At 44.7% G+C, this 16,532-nt stretch overlaps 1 protein-coding gene across 1 annotated transcript; it reads left to right on the top strand.

The window, feature by feature from the left end:
• Positions 1–1,155: 1,155 nt before the first annotated feature.
• On the top strand, positions 1,156–10,053 carry LOC310806312 (solute carrier family 13 member 2-like; the record flags this gene model as incomplete). The annotated part of the gene is made up of 12 exons (XM_083672364.1): positions 1,156–1,257; positions 2,358–2,486; positions 2,968–3,104; positions 3,254–3,498; positions 4,424–4,586; positions 6,017–6,139; positions 6,613–6,822; positions 7,380–7,474; positions 8,486–8,601; positions 9,055–9,216; positions 9,439–9,576; positions 9,910–10,053. 12 exons carry the CDS (start codon positions 1,156–1,158, stop codon positions 10,051–10,053), a joined length of 1,764 nt encoding a protein of 587 aa, XP_083528490.1.
• Positions 10,054–16,532: the final 6,479 nt, after the last annotated feature.

Raw genomic sequence — 16,532 nt, forward strand, 5'->3', positions numbered from 1 at the left:
CCAGTTCAGGTTTGATGTTTTCATTTGGCTTGTCATTGGCTTTTTTGGGGAATCTAAGGAATCAGTCATTCCTTATCTCTTCAGAAAGGTTCGGATGTTTTGAAACAAGGAGAGGCATCTTCGGGTGAATTCGATGAATTCGACCACATTCGTGAATTCGACCACTTGAAAAGACTCCCAACCATCAACGACAGTTAACAACTTGGGAGGGAGCAAGAAGGGATTGAAGAGGGAGGGGCATACACCAGAAGGGACTGAAGAGAGAGGGGCATACACCAGAAGGGACTGAAGAGAGAGGGGCATACACCAGAAGGGACTGAAGAGGGAGGGGCATACACCAGAAGGGACTGAAGAGAGAGGGGCATACACCAGAAGGGACTGAAGAGAGAGGGGCATACACCAGAAGGGACTGAAGAGAGAGGGGCATACACCAGAAGGGACTGAAGAGAGAGGGGCATACACCAGAAGGGACTGAAGAGGGAGGGGCATACACCAGAAGGCACTTGAGCATGCTAACTGTTGTAAAACATATACTACTGTAACAACGAACAAGAAGTTATTACTGGATGCTTCAAAATGTTTATGAAATGTCTGCTCTGTGTATGTGTGTGTGTGTGCGTGTGTGTGTGTGTGTGCGTGTGTGTGTGTTGCGTGTATGTGTATAAGTGTGTGGGTACGTGTGTACGTGTGTGTGTGTGTGTGTGTGCATGTGAGTGTGTGTGTGCATGTACTGTCCATTTGTATGTGAATGTGTGTGTGTGTGTGTGTGTATGTGAGTGTGTGTGCATGTACTGTATGTTTGTGTGTGTGTAAAGAATTGAAAAGATCTCTCATAGGCCTTCAAAAAACCGAAACTTGCTATTGAGGAAAAACTTGACTCATTGTCGCTCTCTCTTCTCCATTCTGACTCTGCACTCACTACTGCTGTAAAACACACATCCTCCCCAGTACCCTCACTCCAAAGTTAATGTTTAATTCCGCCTGAGAGTGATATATATATACTGGGACTTCATCTCCGGCTCTCTCTTTAAACAGTGCTGTAGTGTCCCCAATTATCTCGTAAAAAGCGTTCCTCCTCTTTCAATTTAGATTTTCTCCTCGATATCCCACTCTTTCTTCCCAATACCTGGACTGTATCCATCTGAGACCTGGATCATGGCCGGGTGTCTCAAAAGGACATGGATGTATCGGAATTACCTGATAATATTCCTCACGCCCCTGGTGATTCTGCCTCTGCCCCTCGTCATCCAAGGGCCGGTAAGTCTTTTTGCGTATCAGTGTATGCATTGGTGTGTGTGTGTGTGTGTGTGTGTGTGTGTGTGTGTGTGTGTGTGTATGTATGTCTTGTGTGTGTGTGTGTGTGTGTGTCTTGTGTGTGTGTGTGTGTGTGTGTGTGTGTGTGTGTGTGTGTGTGTGTGTGTGTGTGTGTTTTAACTATGCAGAAGCTTTTTTAAGGTTCTCTCTCCTTGAAACAATGTCCTTCATCAAAGATAAAGATGAAAAAATGTCTAACTTCACATGACCTGGGTGTACACATGAGATAACAGATAACAACACAGACAAAACGTTGTTTGAGACTTCAGGTTAATCACACATACAGACTTCAGGTTAATATTGTTCAATGCCTCTGTTGCATTAATATTGCATGTATAACGTTTTTTGGAATGACATCTGACAGAAATATGAATGGAAACCTTTTGTACATTGGATAACAACCTGCAATAACCACGTTGCCGGTTCAGTGCTCTTCATTTAATTGCATGGCAATAAAACCTCAGTTTTATTGGCGGTGAGCTTTTTACAGTCCCTTTGTATTTTTACCATCAATGGCTTACCATGTAGTATCGTAATCTTTCATCTTTATTGTCTCACTCTGAAATAACAAGGTTGTTTAGTTGATTATTTCTGATGGGTTTACTTGGTTACGATTTTTTGGCTTAAAGCCACCTTCTTTTAAGTTTTCCAGTGAATAATGAAATATACCCATTTGGAAGAATATGACGAATAAATACCTCAATGAGATTAGAACAACTGTTTTACCTGTAACTCAACTGTTTATGCTGTTGTCATAGGAGGCTTTGTAAACCGTTAATGTACAGCTTCAAATTATGTTGAAAAAAATCATACTATCCGTCATGAGACGATGCAGTCTGTCTGTCTCTCTGCCTTGCCTGTCTGCCTGTCTGCCTGCCTGTCTGTCTGTCTGTCTGTCTGTCTGTCTGTCTGTCTGTCTGTCTGTCTGTCTGTATGTATGTATGTGTCCTCTCACCACCCCTGTGTGTGTGTGTGTGTGTGTGTGTGTGTGTGTGTGTGTGTGTGTGTGTGTGTGTGTATGTGTGTGTGTGTGTGTATGTCAGGAGGCTAGCTGTGGCTTCGTGATCATCCTGATGGCGTTGTACTGGTGTACAGAGTGCATGCCCCTGGCTGTCACCGCCCTGCTCCCTGTTATTCTCTTCCCCATGATGGGCATCATGGAGTCATCCGAGGTACGCACACCACTCCTCCTCCCCTCTCCTCCCAGCCACTCTCCTCCCCTCTCCTCTCCTCTCCTCTCCTCTCCTCTCCTCTCCTCCCAGCCACTCTCCTCCCCTCTCCTCTCCTCTCCTCCCAAACCACATCCCTCTCCTCTCCTCTCCTCTCCTCTCCTCCCAGCCACTCTCCTCCCCTCTCCTCCCAAACCACATCCCTCTCCTCTCCATCCAGCCACTCCCCTGTTTTCGAAGATCAATCACATTCTAAAGAGAGGCTGTCTACTGTTTGCCTGTGCATCCTGCAGAATAGAACAGTGGAGGCTAGTGGAGGTAGAAATCTGAGGACAGACTCATTGTAATGCATGGAACGGAATTAGGAATGGTTGTTTGATACCATTCTTCGTTCTGTTTCCTGCATTACAATGAGCCCGTCCTCCGATTTCTACCTCCACCAGCCTCCCCTGATACAGAATCCCTTCTATCCACGGTCATCCAGGTGTGTATTCAGTACCTGAAGGATTCTAACATGCTGTTCATCGGAGGGCTGTTGGTGGCGATTGCTGTGGAGTATTGGAACCTGCACAAGAGGATAGCCCTCAGAGTGTTGCTGCTGGTTGGGGTGAAGCCAGCTCTGTAAGAGGCCCTCCACCATCCCAGACACTGTACACACACACACACACACACACACACACACACACACACACACACACACACACACACACACACACACACACACATACATACTGTACAATCTTCCTTCCCTCTTCTCCCTCTCTATCCAGCCTGATGATGGGCTTCATGGGCACTACAGCCTTCCTGTCCATGTGGATCAGTAACACAGCCTCCACGGCCATGATGCTGCCCATCGCCCAGGCTGTGCTGCAGCAGCTGTGTGACACTGAGGCCCGGTCCGAGGAGAGGGAGATGGGCCTGCGGACGGGCAAGGCTGGGCCTGGGGGCCAGGACAACCAGGCCTTTGAGATGAGCGACAAGGACAAGGACAGCACCAACAGCAGCATTAACATGGGTGTGTGTGTGTGTGTGGGTGTGGGTGTGTGTGTGTATGTGTGTATGTGTGTGTGTGTGTGTGTGTGTGTGTGTGTGTGTGTGTGTGTGTGTGTGGGTGTGCGTGTGCGTGTGTATGTTTGTGTGTAGCCTAAATGTGCTTTGGCTCTTCCTTACACACACATTTGGTTAGTAACAAGTTCATATCATTGCAGATGATGACGGAGATCATAAAGGCACAATGGAAGTCAAGCCCAAGGAAAACAGTGTTACTTTGGGTAAGTAGAAAATGCTGAAGTGACTCAATTTTCTCTAACCTTGGTCCAAATCTAGTCTCACTTCAACATCAAATCTTGATGTCGGGCTATCCTCATTGATTGATATGTGATGAAGTATTTAGATAGAGCACACCTGTGGATCCCTTCAACAGACACTCTAGTCCTAAAGGGGAGGAGATAAATTAGTGAGGTCTTGATAATTGGAGGACAGCAGCCTAAAAGTGTTTTCCTTCCACACACATTTGTATTTGGTTAGTAACAACTTCATATATTTGCATTTGAAGGGGGAGATGCCAAAGACACAAAGGAAGTCAAGGAGAATGGTGGTACTTTGGGTAAGCATTCATTGAAGTGAATCAATTCTCTCTGGTCCAAATCTCACTTCAACATGAGTTCGTGTCCACAACTGGGGATGCTGGTGGAGTTAGAAATCTACCAGCCTCGGACCTGATTTGGAGGACGAGCTCATTGTAATGCGTGTTTGTTACCGTTCCTCATTCCGTTCCATACATTACAATGAGCCGGTCCTCTGATATCTACCTCCACCAGCCTCCCCTGGTGTGTACACTTAGTAGTACATTGGTCCTCTGGACATTGTGGGAGGACATTGTGGGTCCTCTCTTCCTATTGGCTGAGCCCTGGCTCTCTCTACCCATACAGTGGTGGCAGAGGAGAGCCCAGAGGCGGAGCAAAGAAGGCTGAAGAGAGAGGAGAAGTACCTAAATCTGTCCAAGGGCATGAGTCTGAGTGTGTGTTACGCTGCCAGCATCGGAGGGACCGCCACTCTCACTGGGACCACCCCCAACCTCATCCTCAAGGGCCAGGTCGACGAGTAAGACCCCCCCCATTCTTAAAGGGACATTTTACTTCAAAATGTTTAAAAAAAATCAAATAAAAAGTCATATTTAGTGACAGTCTACAGCTTGTATGATCTCTCTGCGAATGTGAAATCAACCAGGCTTTACTTCTTGGGAGAGTCCCAAGAGTATATTTTTTATTTGAATTCATTTAGTCTGTTATGACGCTGCAGAGCTGAAGTTCTCTGACCATTGACATCAGTGGAGGCTCGTGGAGGTAGAAATCGGAGGACGGGCTCAATGTAATGCATGGAATGGAATGAGGAATGGTCAAATCAAACACATCAAAATATTCAATTGATAGCGTTTTACACGTGTTTGGTACCGTTCCTCATTCCATTCCATGAGCCCGTCCTCCGATTTCTACCTCCACCAGCCTCCACTGATTGACATGGGTGACATACTGTAGTAGTAGTCTCCATTTAGCTGCTCATGTAGGCTAGTGATTCAACGTGATCCAATGTCCAAGTCATGCAACTCAAACTGCACTGTGCATGCTTGTTATTTTCTCCAAGTAACTTATTTACAACATACAAGACTACCGTTGTTCCCTTCTCTCCGCGGTAGAAGAGGTGGGTTGTTCCCCACCCCCCTCAGTGGTATAAGAGGTGGATTAATAAGTGGAATCAGGTGCCTGACCACACCAAACTACGCTATCCGTTAATGATGTATTGAGCCAATGGTTTCTCTATGGAAGTCACCCTTTGTTGGACAACGGAGATGACCGGATTTGTTTCATACATTTTGGCCGTTTTTTTTTTTTTACAGACTTTCCACAGTCCGTCCGTTTAGCCAATTGGAAACAACGTTTCTTATTGAATTGCTAGGTTGCATTGTTCAGTTGCTAGGGTGTTTCAAAAGTCACGCCGGAATTCCACAGATCAAATTGGATAGTCATTTCATACGTATACGTTTTTATCTGTTTTCTGATAGTTTGGTGTGGCCAGGGTTTTTGTTGCCTACAGCAGCTGTATTTTAAGCCTGTAGATTACCTCCAGAAGCTGTGTTGATCTCACTATAGTCTCTACAGCCTTTTCTCAATTGTTAGGAACACAACTCTTCGTGTCCTCTCCTCCGTCCTCCACTCCCGTCCTACTGAAAACTCATTGGAGGAGAAGATCTAGATTCCTCCCCATAGATCTTCACCTCCAATGCTTTTTGAGGGTGAAACGAGTGGAGGACGGAGGAGAGGATGTGAGGAGTTGTGTTTGATTCAGTAAATTCAGGGTATCGAAATGTAATTAATCTCTTCTCTCTGCTGTGTGTGTGTGTGTGTGTGTGCGCGCGCGCGCGCGTGCGTGCGTGTGTGTGTGTGTGTGTGTGTCCCTCTATGAGAGCAGAGGTAGAATGTCTGTTGTAACAGATGACCTGACTCCTAAAGTTATATGGTATTGTATTTCTGCAGACTCTTCCCTGAAAATGGAGACATCATCAACTTTGCTAGCTGGTTTGGTTTCTCCTTCCCCAACATGGTTCTTATGCTGGTGGTCTCCTGGCTGTGGCTGCAGTTTATGTACTTGGGCTTCAAGTGAGTCACACATCCTTTTTAGGTTCCATTTCACTGCACTTTTCATTTTCAACTACATTTATTTATTTATTTATGGTATTTAGCAGACGGCTTTATGCAAAGCGACTTACAACAAATTCATTGAAGTGAATCATCAAGTGATCAAGTGAAGTGAATCATCAAGTGAATCATCTATCCATCAGTCATCATAAAATAAAGGAATCAATGCTCAGACCAGGGGCCCTAGGCAGTCACAATGCTAGAAGAAGGATTTTTTTTTTAATTTATTGATTTTTTTAAATTATTATTAACAGGAGAGAAACTTGTACAGGGGGGTAGTGGGGGTGAAGAGGTCTTTAGGAGGGACTGTTAAGATGTAGCCTGAAGAGATGGGTCTTCAATCTATGGCGGAAGATTGGTAGTGAATTAGAGAACATAACATGAGCAAAGTGGATAATTCATATAAACTACAGTACTATGGCTGTCTCCTACAGCATGAAGAAGTCATTTGGCTGCGGGGACAACAAAGATGGTGACAAGGAGGCCTACCAGGTCATGAAGGACCAGTATAAGAAGCTGGGCAGTATGAGCTTTGCTGAGGGCTCTGTGCTGGTGATCTTTGTACTGCTGGTCCTCCTGTGGTTCACCAGGGAACCTGGCTTCATGCCAGGCTGGGCCACGGTACTCTTCAACCAGGAAAAAACGTGAGTGAAAACATGACCCTCAACTCTCTCTCTGTCTCTGCTAGACGCGAGATATACAGTGGGGGAAATAATTATTTGATCCCCTGCTGATTTTGTTAGTTTGCCCGATTACAAAGAAATGAGCGGTCTATAATTTTTATGGTACTTTTATTTTAACAAACAGACACAGAATATTAAAAAAAAAAGTCCAGAAAAACATATTATATAAAGTTATAAATTAATTTGCATTTGATTCACTCTGAGAACCTGGAGCAAGCTAAGGTTTGATAACTTTTCTCAAACAAGTTAGATCAGATAACTGGCATCATGTCTTATTACCTTTTTTATTTTTATTTTTTTACAAGCCTCCCGATTGGAGGACATGTTTGTGCTTTATTCATTGTCCACCGTCCCTCCTACCTGTTTGCATCATTTTCTATTTCTCTGCCATTTCTCACGCTCACGCACACGCACACACACACACGCACACGCACACGCACACGCACACGCACACGCACACACGCACATCGTGCCCTGTTGAGAATGTGTGTATGTCTTCTCTTCTCCCCTGTGTGTAGGTATGTAACAGACGGCACGGTGGCCATCTTCGTGTCAACACTTTTCTTTATCATCCCTTCCCAACTACCCAGATGTGGGGGCACTACCGAGGATGGTATGTAGTGTGTGTGTGTGTGTGTGTGTGTGTGTGTGTGTGCGTGCGTGCGCGAATGTGTGTGTGCACATCAGTATATGTGCATACAGTAGTTGTCTGTGAGCGTAAGATCGAGCTTGTATGTGTCTGTCTGTGTTCCTCTTAAATGGAGTCATATGTTCACTGCCATGTGACATCCCAGCCCATCCTGCTGACTCACTGCTTTGTTATCTTTCTGATTGCACCATCTCCCTCCCTCCCTCCCTCCATCCCTCCCTCCCTCTCTCTATTGTTCATTCTCTAGACCACAAAAGTGGGTGCTAGTATGATTGCCCCAAGGTAATACAGTACTTTCTGTACCTTTCACGTAACTAATATGTTTTATATTGCGTTTGGTAACCTACGCCCAGTGTAGCTGTGTGTGTGTCTCTTCTCCTTATAAGGAAAAGAGGTCAAAGCTATTCCTCAATGGGGGCAGCCCCAACGTGTTTTGTAAACGGAGGGGTGTCACAATGATTAAACGCACTTCGTAAGGAGTTTGAGTTTGGAGGATGAGGCAGACTTTAAGGTGCCATGGGTTAGGGTCCATTTCCCCTTCTTGACCAGGGGAGGCTGATGGAGGTAGAAATCGGAGGACGAACTTGACGAACTTATCAAACACACATGTTATAACAAGTTCGTCCTCCAATTTCTACCTCCACCAGCCTCCCCTGTTCTTGGCGCAGGGTGCTTTTTGTAGTCACGATGGTATTTAAGACCTACAGTAGATTTCACATCAAATCATACGTGAATTGAAACAAATGCTTTTGAAAGTGCAGTCATTTTATTTGCTATTAAACAGTTTACAGTCATGCTTATGAAGAGTCAATATAGTCTTATCTTTCGACAATAAAAGCTCGTAAAGCTGAAGACACTAGAGTTTATGGTCTTCTTCATCAATGGTTAAAAATTTAGAATATACAAGAATATATATGCCTTATATAACCTCAAAGAGCTTAGAGTCATCCTCCTTTATTTCATGTGTTTCCATAGGGAAGCCTTACAAGGCACCCCCGCCCCTGCTCAAATGGGACGTGGTTCATGAGAAAATGCCCTGGAACATCATCCTGCTACTTGGGGGCGGCTTCGCTCTGGCCCACGGCAGTGAGGTACAGCACTGTGTATACACACCAGGGGAGTGCCTGGCGCTTAATGATGAATGATTGACAGCTTTATGAGCTGAATACTTCTCAGACGTGATGAGGTATTCATCTTGCCATGCATTTTCTCAATCAGGGGAGGCTGGTGGAGGTAGAAATCGGAGGACGGGCTCATTGTAATGCATAGAATGGAATTGAGGAATTGATACCGTTCCTCATTCCGTGTTTGATACCGTTCCTCATTCCGTTTTATGCATTACAATGAGCCCCTCCCCTGATACATATTGTATCTTAATACCACAACTACTGTATCCAGCCAGCTGGACATCAAGCATCTTTGTATGCTTCTGTGATCTGTACATCTCTCGGATGCACAACATCCATTACTTACTGTGTGTGTGTGTGTGCGTGTGCGTGCGTGTGTAATGCTAACTATGTTTTGTCTGTCTGGGTGATGTGCAGAAGTCTGGACTGTCTACGTGGTTAGGAGACAGTCTCGCCCCCCTGCAGAGCATCCCGCCCTTCGCCATCTCCCTCCTGCTATGCCTTCTCATCGCTACCTTCACTGAATGCTCCAGCAACACGGCTACCACAACACTCTTCCTGCCCATCTTGGCCTCTATGGTAAGAGTCGACACGCACACACACACACACACACACACACACACACACACACACAGACGTGCACGCACACACACACACACACACACACACACACACACACACACACACAGCAATGGTAAAACACAACTATACTAAAACACACACACACACACAACTATGCTAAAACACACCCTATATACATACTGTACCCCTTGACCCCAGTGTGACCCTGTCCATTCTCAGGCGGTAGCCATTAAGCTGCACCCGTTGTACGTCATGCTGCCCTGCACCATCTGTGCCTCCCTGGCCTTCATGTTGCCTGTGGCCACACCCCCCAACGCCATCGCCTTCTCCTACGGAAACCTCAGAGTCATGGACATGGTACGCCCCCTCACTTTACCTCTCCATCAAGCCCCATTCAGAGTCTGTGTAGCAGTGGAGGTAGAAATCAGAGGACAGGCTCATTGTAATGCATGGAACGGAATAAGGAATGGTATCAAACACGTATTGTGACATTGTGACTGTATCTACAAGCCTTGTGACGAGGCCTGGGCGTACAGTAAGTCACAATGGGCAGCAGACTACCGCAGTTCTGCAGCTGTCAACTATGTTTCAAATGTTCCTCCCTTGTGTAGAGAGTACAATACAATGTTGTGAAACAACCATACCTACAATGACCCATGTTTCTTCCCTCTCCCACCCCACTGACAACAGGCAAAAGCTGGCTTTGTTCTGAACATTCTGGGGGTCCTGAGCATCAACATTGCCCTGAACACTTGGGGCAATGCCATGTTCCAGCTGGACAGTTTCCCCACCTGGGCCAACGTCACCACCCCCACCCCCACACCTGCCCCCTGAGCTGGGGCTCGTTGGGAGGGGGAGAGAAGAAGAGGGGGAGGGCGGAGGCTGGGGAGGCTAGGGAGGGACAGAAGGAACGGGAGAAGGGCAGTGATATGCAGCACACACATGTATCTGGATTCGGCTGTGAACACTGGGCTGATGGACAACGTAGGGTGTTCCATGCTACAGTACAACACGCCCTTCAGACCCTAAAACTACACTACCCATCAAACACCACAGCCTGTCCTTAAGTCTGACACACAGTCTCATATCCAGCTCCAACCCCTTTGTCCAGTCCAGCAGTAACATCGTTGGGACTATTACCAGTGGGATATTCAAGGACATTCGCTAGGAGCCAGGCTGTGGCTTGCTTGTTGACTCCTCAAGTCAATGTTTTGATTGATTTGAATTAAATTAATTTAGATTAATCAGTTTTGTACAGTAAACTGGGCAGGTCTTATTTGATCCTTTTTCGGATTGGCAAATCTGCTTAAGCTTAGAGAAGACACAAGAGGGGGAGATACAGTGGAGTGCAGGTTTGGAAATACATAGAGGTTATGGGGGGTCAATGATATCAAATATTTTCCTCTGATTATATGATATGATGTAAAAAAGCAAACAAATGTGTATTTAAGGTGAATGCAATGTGGATTGGAATACAAATGCTATTTCTTACAATGTGTTTTCTTTTCTTAGTGTTTCCACAGTGGTTACGTATCATTTACACTGTAATAACTGCTGTACATTAAAATAAAAACACACACACACACACACACACCATTTCAAATGTCCAGCCACAGGTCATCTCAATCTAAATAAAAATATTGACAGGCTCATTGTAAAGCATGGAATGGAATGAGTGTTTGATACCATTCCTCATTCCATTCCATGCTTTACAATGAGCCCGCCCTCCGATTTCTACCTCCACCAGCCTCCCCTGCTGTACAGGTACAGGGTTGCACATGGGGTTCATGGGTTCGTTTCAGGTCGGTGTTCACTTCCTGTGGGGATTGGTAGACACAAATCCTATTCCCATCCATCCATAGGATTAAGACCACAGGGACCCCAATTGGTTTGGACAGAGCCGATGGGAACAGACGGCAAATCCCTTCAAAGCAATAGAGTGGAAAAATGCAAAATGATTGAAGGTAAAAAGGAAAATGAATAAAAAGGAATCCCGCTAAAATCAAGTTCAATGAACCCCTTGGCAGGGGGCCGTGTGTGGTAGGCGGAGGGTGGGAGGCCGTGATTGGAGATGTTGACTTCCGGGTGACCCCCAACATGACCTAGGGGGTCATCAGAGTGGGCAGTGACGTTTGGGTATAATCTGGCCACCGTTCCGCTGGCGACTGCTGCATGGTAGGGTTGTGTCACTGGAAGGACACGCAAGCACTCAGAGGAGCTCCCGCTGCAGTTGGCTGGCTCTGAGCAACCCTTAGTTGCAGATACTTTGGGGAGTGTGACTGACAGCTTCAGTCACCGGTAAGTCTTTTCCAGACTGTTATCGATTTATATGTTTTCCTGTGGTGCTTAATGATGACAACTTAATGATTGACAACTTAATGATGACAACTTAATGATTGACAACTTTATGAGCTGAATACTTCTCAGACGTGATGAGGTATTCATCTTGCCATGCATTTTCTCAATCAGGGGAGGCTGATGGAGGTAAAAATCGGAGGACGAGCTCATTGTAATGCATGGAATGGAATGAGGTGTTGTTTGATGCCATTCCGTATTCTGTTGCATGCATTACAATGAGCCCGTCCTCCGATTTCTACCTCCACCACTCTCCTCTGGTCTTAATGTATCTTCTTCTCAATGTGTTCATCTTCCCATGATATCAGCCATTACAGGTGTAAATGCATATAAAACAGGTTATTGATCATTGATGTTTTGGTGTCACTCCCTGTTGCCAACGCTGCAGAGTCTTTTCCAAAGACTGCCATCTCCCTCCGTTAGAGTGTGTTTTTCATGTTAGCCTTTTCAAAGAGGGAGATAAGGTAAGAAAAATACTTGATGCTACTTGCTTGAAAAACATGCTTGATGTTTTTATAGAGACAGGTGCTGTTTAATATTCTGGAATCACTGGGAAGGGCAGAAATGTCTAATTTATATAACCTCACCCTGAGCCAGACGTGATTCACTAGCAAAGTTAGAGGTATCTAGGTGCCCCCCGGGGGTTTTCTCCCTATAGTTTTCAAAGGGAGATTGTAAATCTCAGTTTTGAGGACATAAGCTGGAACTGGATTTTCTCTCCTTCTAATTGAATAGGTTAAGATGTTATCTCTCTGTTTCTCCTCTAACTGAATAGTACCTGTTATATTCCTGTCGACCCACATAGTTGTACACTGTTGTACCTGTTGTAAAAGTATCAGTTTGTTACCATAATGACCATAACAGGAGATCTGGGCCAAATGAGATATGTCCCAAACATACAAATACGTGCACTGACTGTGCTCAATTATATTTGAATCAATGGATTAATAAGTGCACATTCAAAGTTAAATAACAAGCACCACAAATACTAATAATGTCTTTAAATTTAACACATAATTTATGATGATAAGGAACATGGGTCTGATATACAACCCCCCTGTGCTGACGGGCATTAGAATGCCTATTCTCTCTTGGCTGAAATTGTTGTCCCCAGGAAACTGATCTACAATCAGCTTCCCATCTTCTGATCCTCACCAGTACCACTACAGGAAGAAACAACAACAACTGACCCAGGATCAGATTAACTGACCCAAGATCAGATCAACTGACACAAGATCAGATCCTGGGGGCAAATTCACCCTCCTCTAGTGAGCCCCCTGCCTCTGTGTGGCATCTCCACGTGGCATGGTTCGTTTGGCCAGACTGAGGTCTCTCTGATTGGCAGCTCTTTACTGAGCCTGAGACAGGTTTGTTTAGGAATTCAGGCGTGTGAGGGAGCTCCGTCACTGAGTGTGCATCCCGTGCGGTACAGTACATCGCCCAATCAAGGAGCTGGTAAGAACACGACTGGCAACTCCAGATACTGGCACAATAAGAACAACAACAAAAAAACACTTGGAAGAAGTTTTGCTGAGGAGTCAAATGTTCCATCTATTGAGAGCCTTTTTACCTTGAAAACTTGAATAGAGTAAGGCCATGATTCATACAGAGCTTTCTAAGGGTGTTTTTGAAATAATACGGTATATTATGCTCATACTTACTCATACATTCAATGTCATCCACGTAGCTTTGGAATCCTTTCCCCCTCAGTCAAGTCATCTGGACATCATCTCAGCCAGCATCTGTCCTGTTCAGGGTCATTTTTGTAAATGTCAGCCATTTAGCATTCTTCAAAGAAACTGATGATGATGATGATGAACTGAAGATAATGATGATGATGATGATGATAATGATAATTGCACAAAAGCCTATTACAGTTACTAAGTACACTATACTGTAAAACACAAATTTTATACTGTAAAACACAACTATTCAAATATGTACATGGCCACAAAAGATAACTTTCAAGTAACACATGATATGGCAAATGAGGACAGAGCTTCAGGACCTAATTCCCATAAGGTCGAGAGGCTCGGTGTCATTTCAATAAAGTGCTCCTCAGTACATTTTCCCACATTCCATCCTTCAGAAACCCCTGCCTCTGTCAGAGAGAGCCCCCAGCGACGATTGCATTCTGGATGAATTTGTAATTAATCTGCCTGTCTATCTATCTGTAGCCTCGCCCTCTTGGTGAGGGCATGCTATGAATGAGGTCGCTGGGAAACACTGCTACTTTCCTGGTTCATTGGGAGGGTAGGATAAGAATCTCCCTTTTTTCCACCCCTTTTTTCTCTCTCTCTCTCTCTCTCGCTCTCTCTCTCTCTCTCAGTCCTGTCTATCCGTCACTATAAAAGATTGGAGGAGGACTTTAGTATCATACCTTGAGAGTAAGAGGCTGAAGCTTGGCACCTCGACCCAGCTCCTCCCCAAGCGCCTTGGCATGGGACCCCACCTGACTCTGCTTTGACCTCCTGCCCCCAGCTCAGCTCAGCATCTGACTGACCTGCCATTGCATCGTGACACACCTGGGTACGTCTTACCTACGCTTTCATCGTTTTTAGCTGATGGCCTTTTGTTTTGCTAAATGCTGTGGATTAGGGTTAGAGTAGCCTGTGAGTTGACACATGCCACAGGTGAGTAGCAGTGTGTGTAGGTGTGTGTGTGTCAGGAGAGGCTGGCACATGCACATGCTTGATACCATTGGTCATGCGCACGTGTGTGTTTGTGGATGATTTGCAGGTGGAACCTCATACTAGTGTGTATGTCCCCTTGACCTGGATGAGCTCCCCCCTCTCTGTCAATGGTTGTGATCAGAGGTGTTACTGTCCCATTCTAACAGTAGCCTTTCAGAGTCAGGTAAAGAGAGAGAGAGAGGGGGGGGGGGGGGGGGGTAGGGAGGGGGGGCTCCCAGCTGCCGGTGACTTAAGATGTGAGACTATTGTAACCTGTTGCAGCAGGTCTCCTTCTGTGTCTCTTATTGCTCTGTATTCAGCCATCCTGGCTGAATGCCAGAGAGAGAGAGAGAGAGGAGAGAGAGAGAGAGTACTACTATTTCAGACCTTAAACGTAAACTGCATTCCTTTTTTCTTTTAGAGTGTTTTGATCCGTGCTTTCTGTCTTACGGACTAGTCATCTGTCAGTTACTGACTATCCTGGGTTGGACGACAGTAGTTTCAATGTAGCGAACTTTTTCAAAGTACATTTTTCTCAAGGGTAACAAGTAAAGTTTCACTACTTCTAATATTAAAGGGTTCATTCAGGATTGGTTCAAATGTTTCCTAACCTTGAAATAAGTCTATGGGACAGGAGAAACATTTAATCCATGCTTCAGAGTTGTTTAAATAGCCACTACTAACTTCAGCTAACTTTAGCTACCGCTAACAAAAAAACAATGGGGGTGATAGAGATCAACATTTTTTTGAAATATTTGTGGCCAAATTACCTCAAAGTAACTTCCAACCAATTCAGCCAATTTTTTGAACCCGTGAGGCCAAGATAGTCATGCTAGGATAGGACAGAGCGGTTGCAATGACAAGTGGACAGAGAGTGCTTTGCGTCCACATTGCATCCAAAAAAGCAAACCGACAGTGAACCCTAAAGTGAGCCCATCCTCCCGAGATGATCTCAGAGGGTCTCTATGACCCCGTGTGAAAATACCTATTAAATAATTTAAAAAATAATAATATCAATAAATCAGAGAGACTTTATGCATTTTATTGGAACTGGATCATCTGCTTCTGAATTGGTGTCACAAATAAATATGTGAATCAGCCAGAAGAGCAGAGCTTTGCCAATTTCAGTTGGCCACAAATCAAATTATACAACGAAAATATTAAGCAGAGACAAACATACTGTAGCAAGCTGGTATAGAAAGCTCCATAGCATACAGTAAACACAGCTATTTTAGCTAGATTGTTGAATGTGATGAAATATTTTGTATTTAATTTTCGAGACGTGTGCTTGTAGAAGTAATGTGGCTAACCAGTCGCTAATTAAAAAACACACTGTCTCCGTTTCTGGTATGATATAAAATAATGAAGAATATTGAATTATATTATGGTGGGAGTAAATTTAGCAGCCCAATATTTCCATTTTCATGTTAGTCTCCGGTGACGTTACATGTTACCAGCATATCGTGAGGTCAGGACCCCACTTACAGTTCAATGAGTCTTTGAGAGGATGTTTGTTTTCTCTGCTCAACGATCCCTCACTGCTCAAACACCACACGTCCTGACTGAGCTGAGACATTTCTTTCGGAAAGAAATCCTAATAATTACATGATGGATGAAGGTGAAAAAGTAGACGTTCATCGTCCATTAAACGTGCCAGAGCCGAGCAGGGCGATCTCTCTTTTTTTGACAGCTGAGACTTGTTCTAACACAAAGGTTCAACTTAGATAAATGGGATCAATATGAAAGAGGAAACGGACACTTAGAGGAAAACCAGCACCTTTAAAAACTGCTGTATCGAATGATTCACATATATCTTTCTGTCTTCTAATCAAATGGGAACCATTCATACACATTTGGCTCACAATGTTGCAGGAAGAGCCCTCGGGACAAATGGTGGACATTTTGATATCTAGTCTTTCAATGGGATGGTAGACTTGGCTGACTGAAGGTATTCCTTTACCCACCTGTCAATGACGAGACAATCACGCCTGTTGTTCCACTGTATGAGAAACATCAGTCAGGGTTAGTTTGTGTTTAGAACAATAGGAGCACAAACATAAAGAAGTATGGAAATCAAGGTGACTATATGAAAAGTCAATGAACGGTAGTGATGTACATACATAATGCTACTACTGAACGCTGCCGGGGAGGCTGGTGGAGGTAGAAATCGGAGGATAGGCTCATTGTAATGCATGGAATGGAATGGTATCAAAATTGTATCAGTGGTACAATGGGATGTAAAATTGTAACACACGTTTGATACCACTACTCATTCCGCTCCATGCA

The sequence above is a fragment of the Argentina silus genome (assembly GCF_951799395.1).
Source record: "Argentina silus genome assembly, chromosome: 6".
In the NCBI taxonomy this organism is placed as follows: Eukaryota; Metazoa; Chordata; class Actinopteri; order Argentiniformes; family Argentinidae; genus Argentina; species Argentina silus.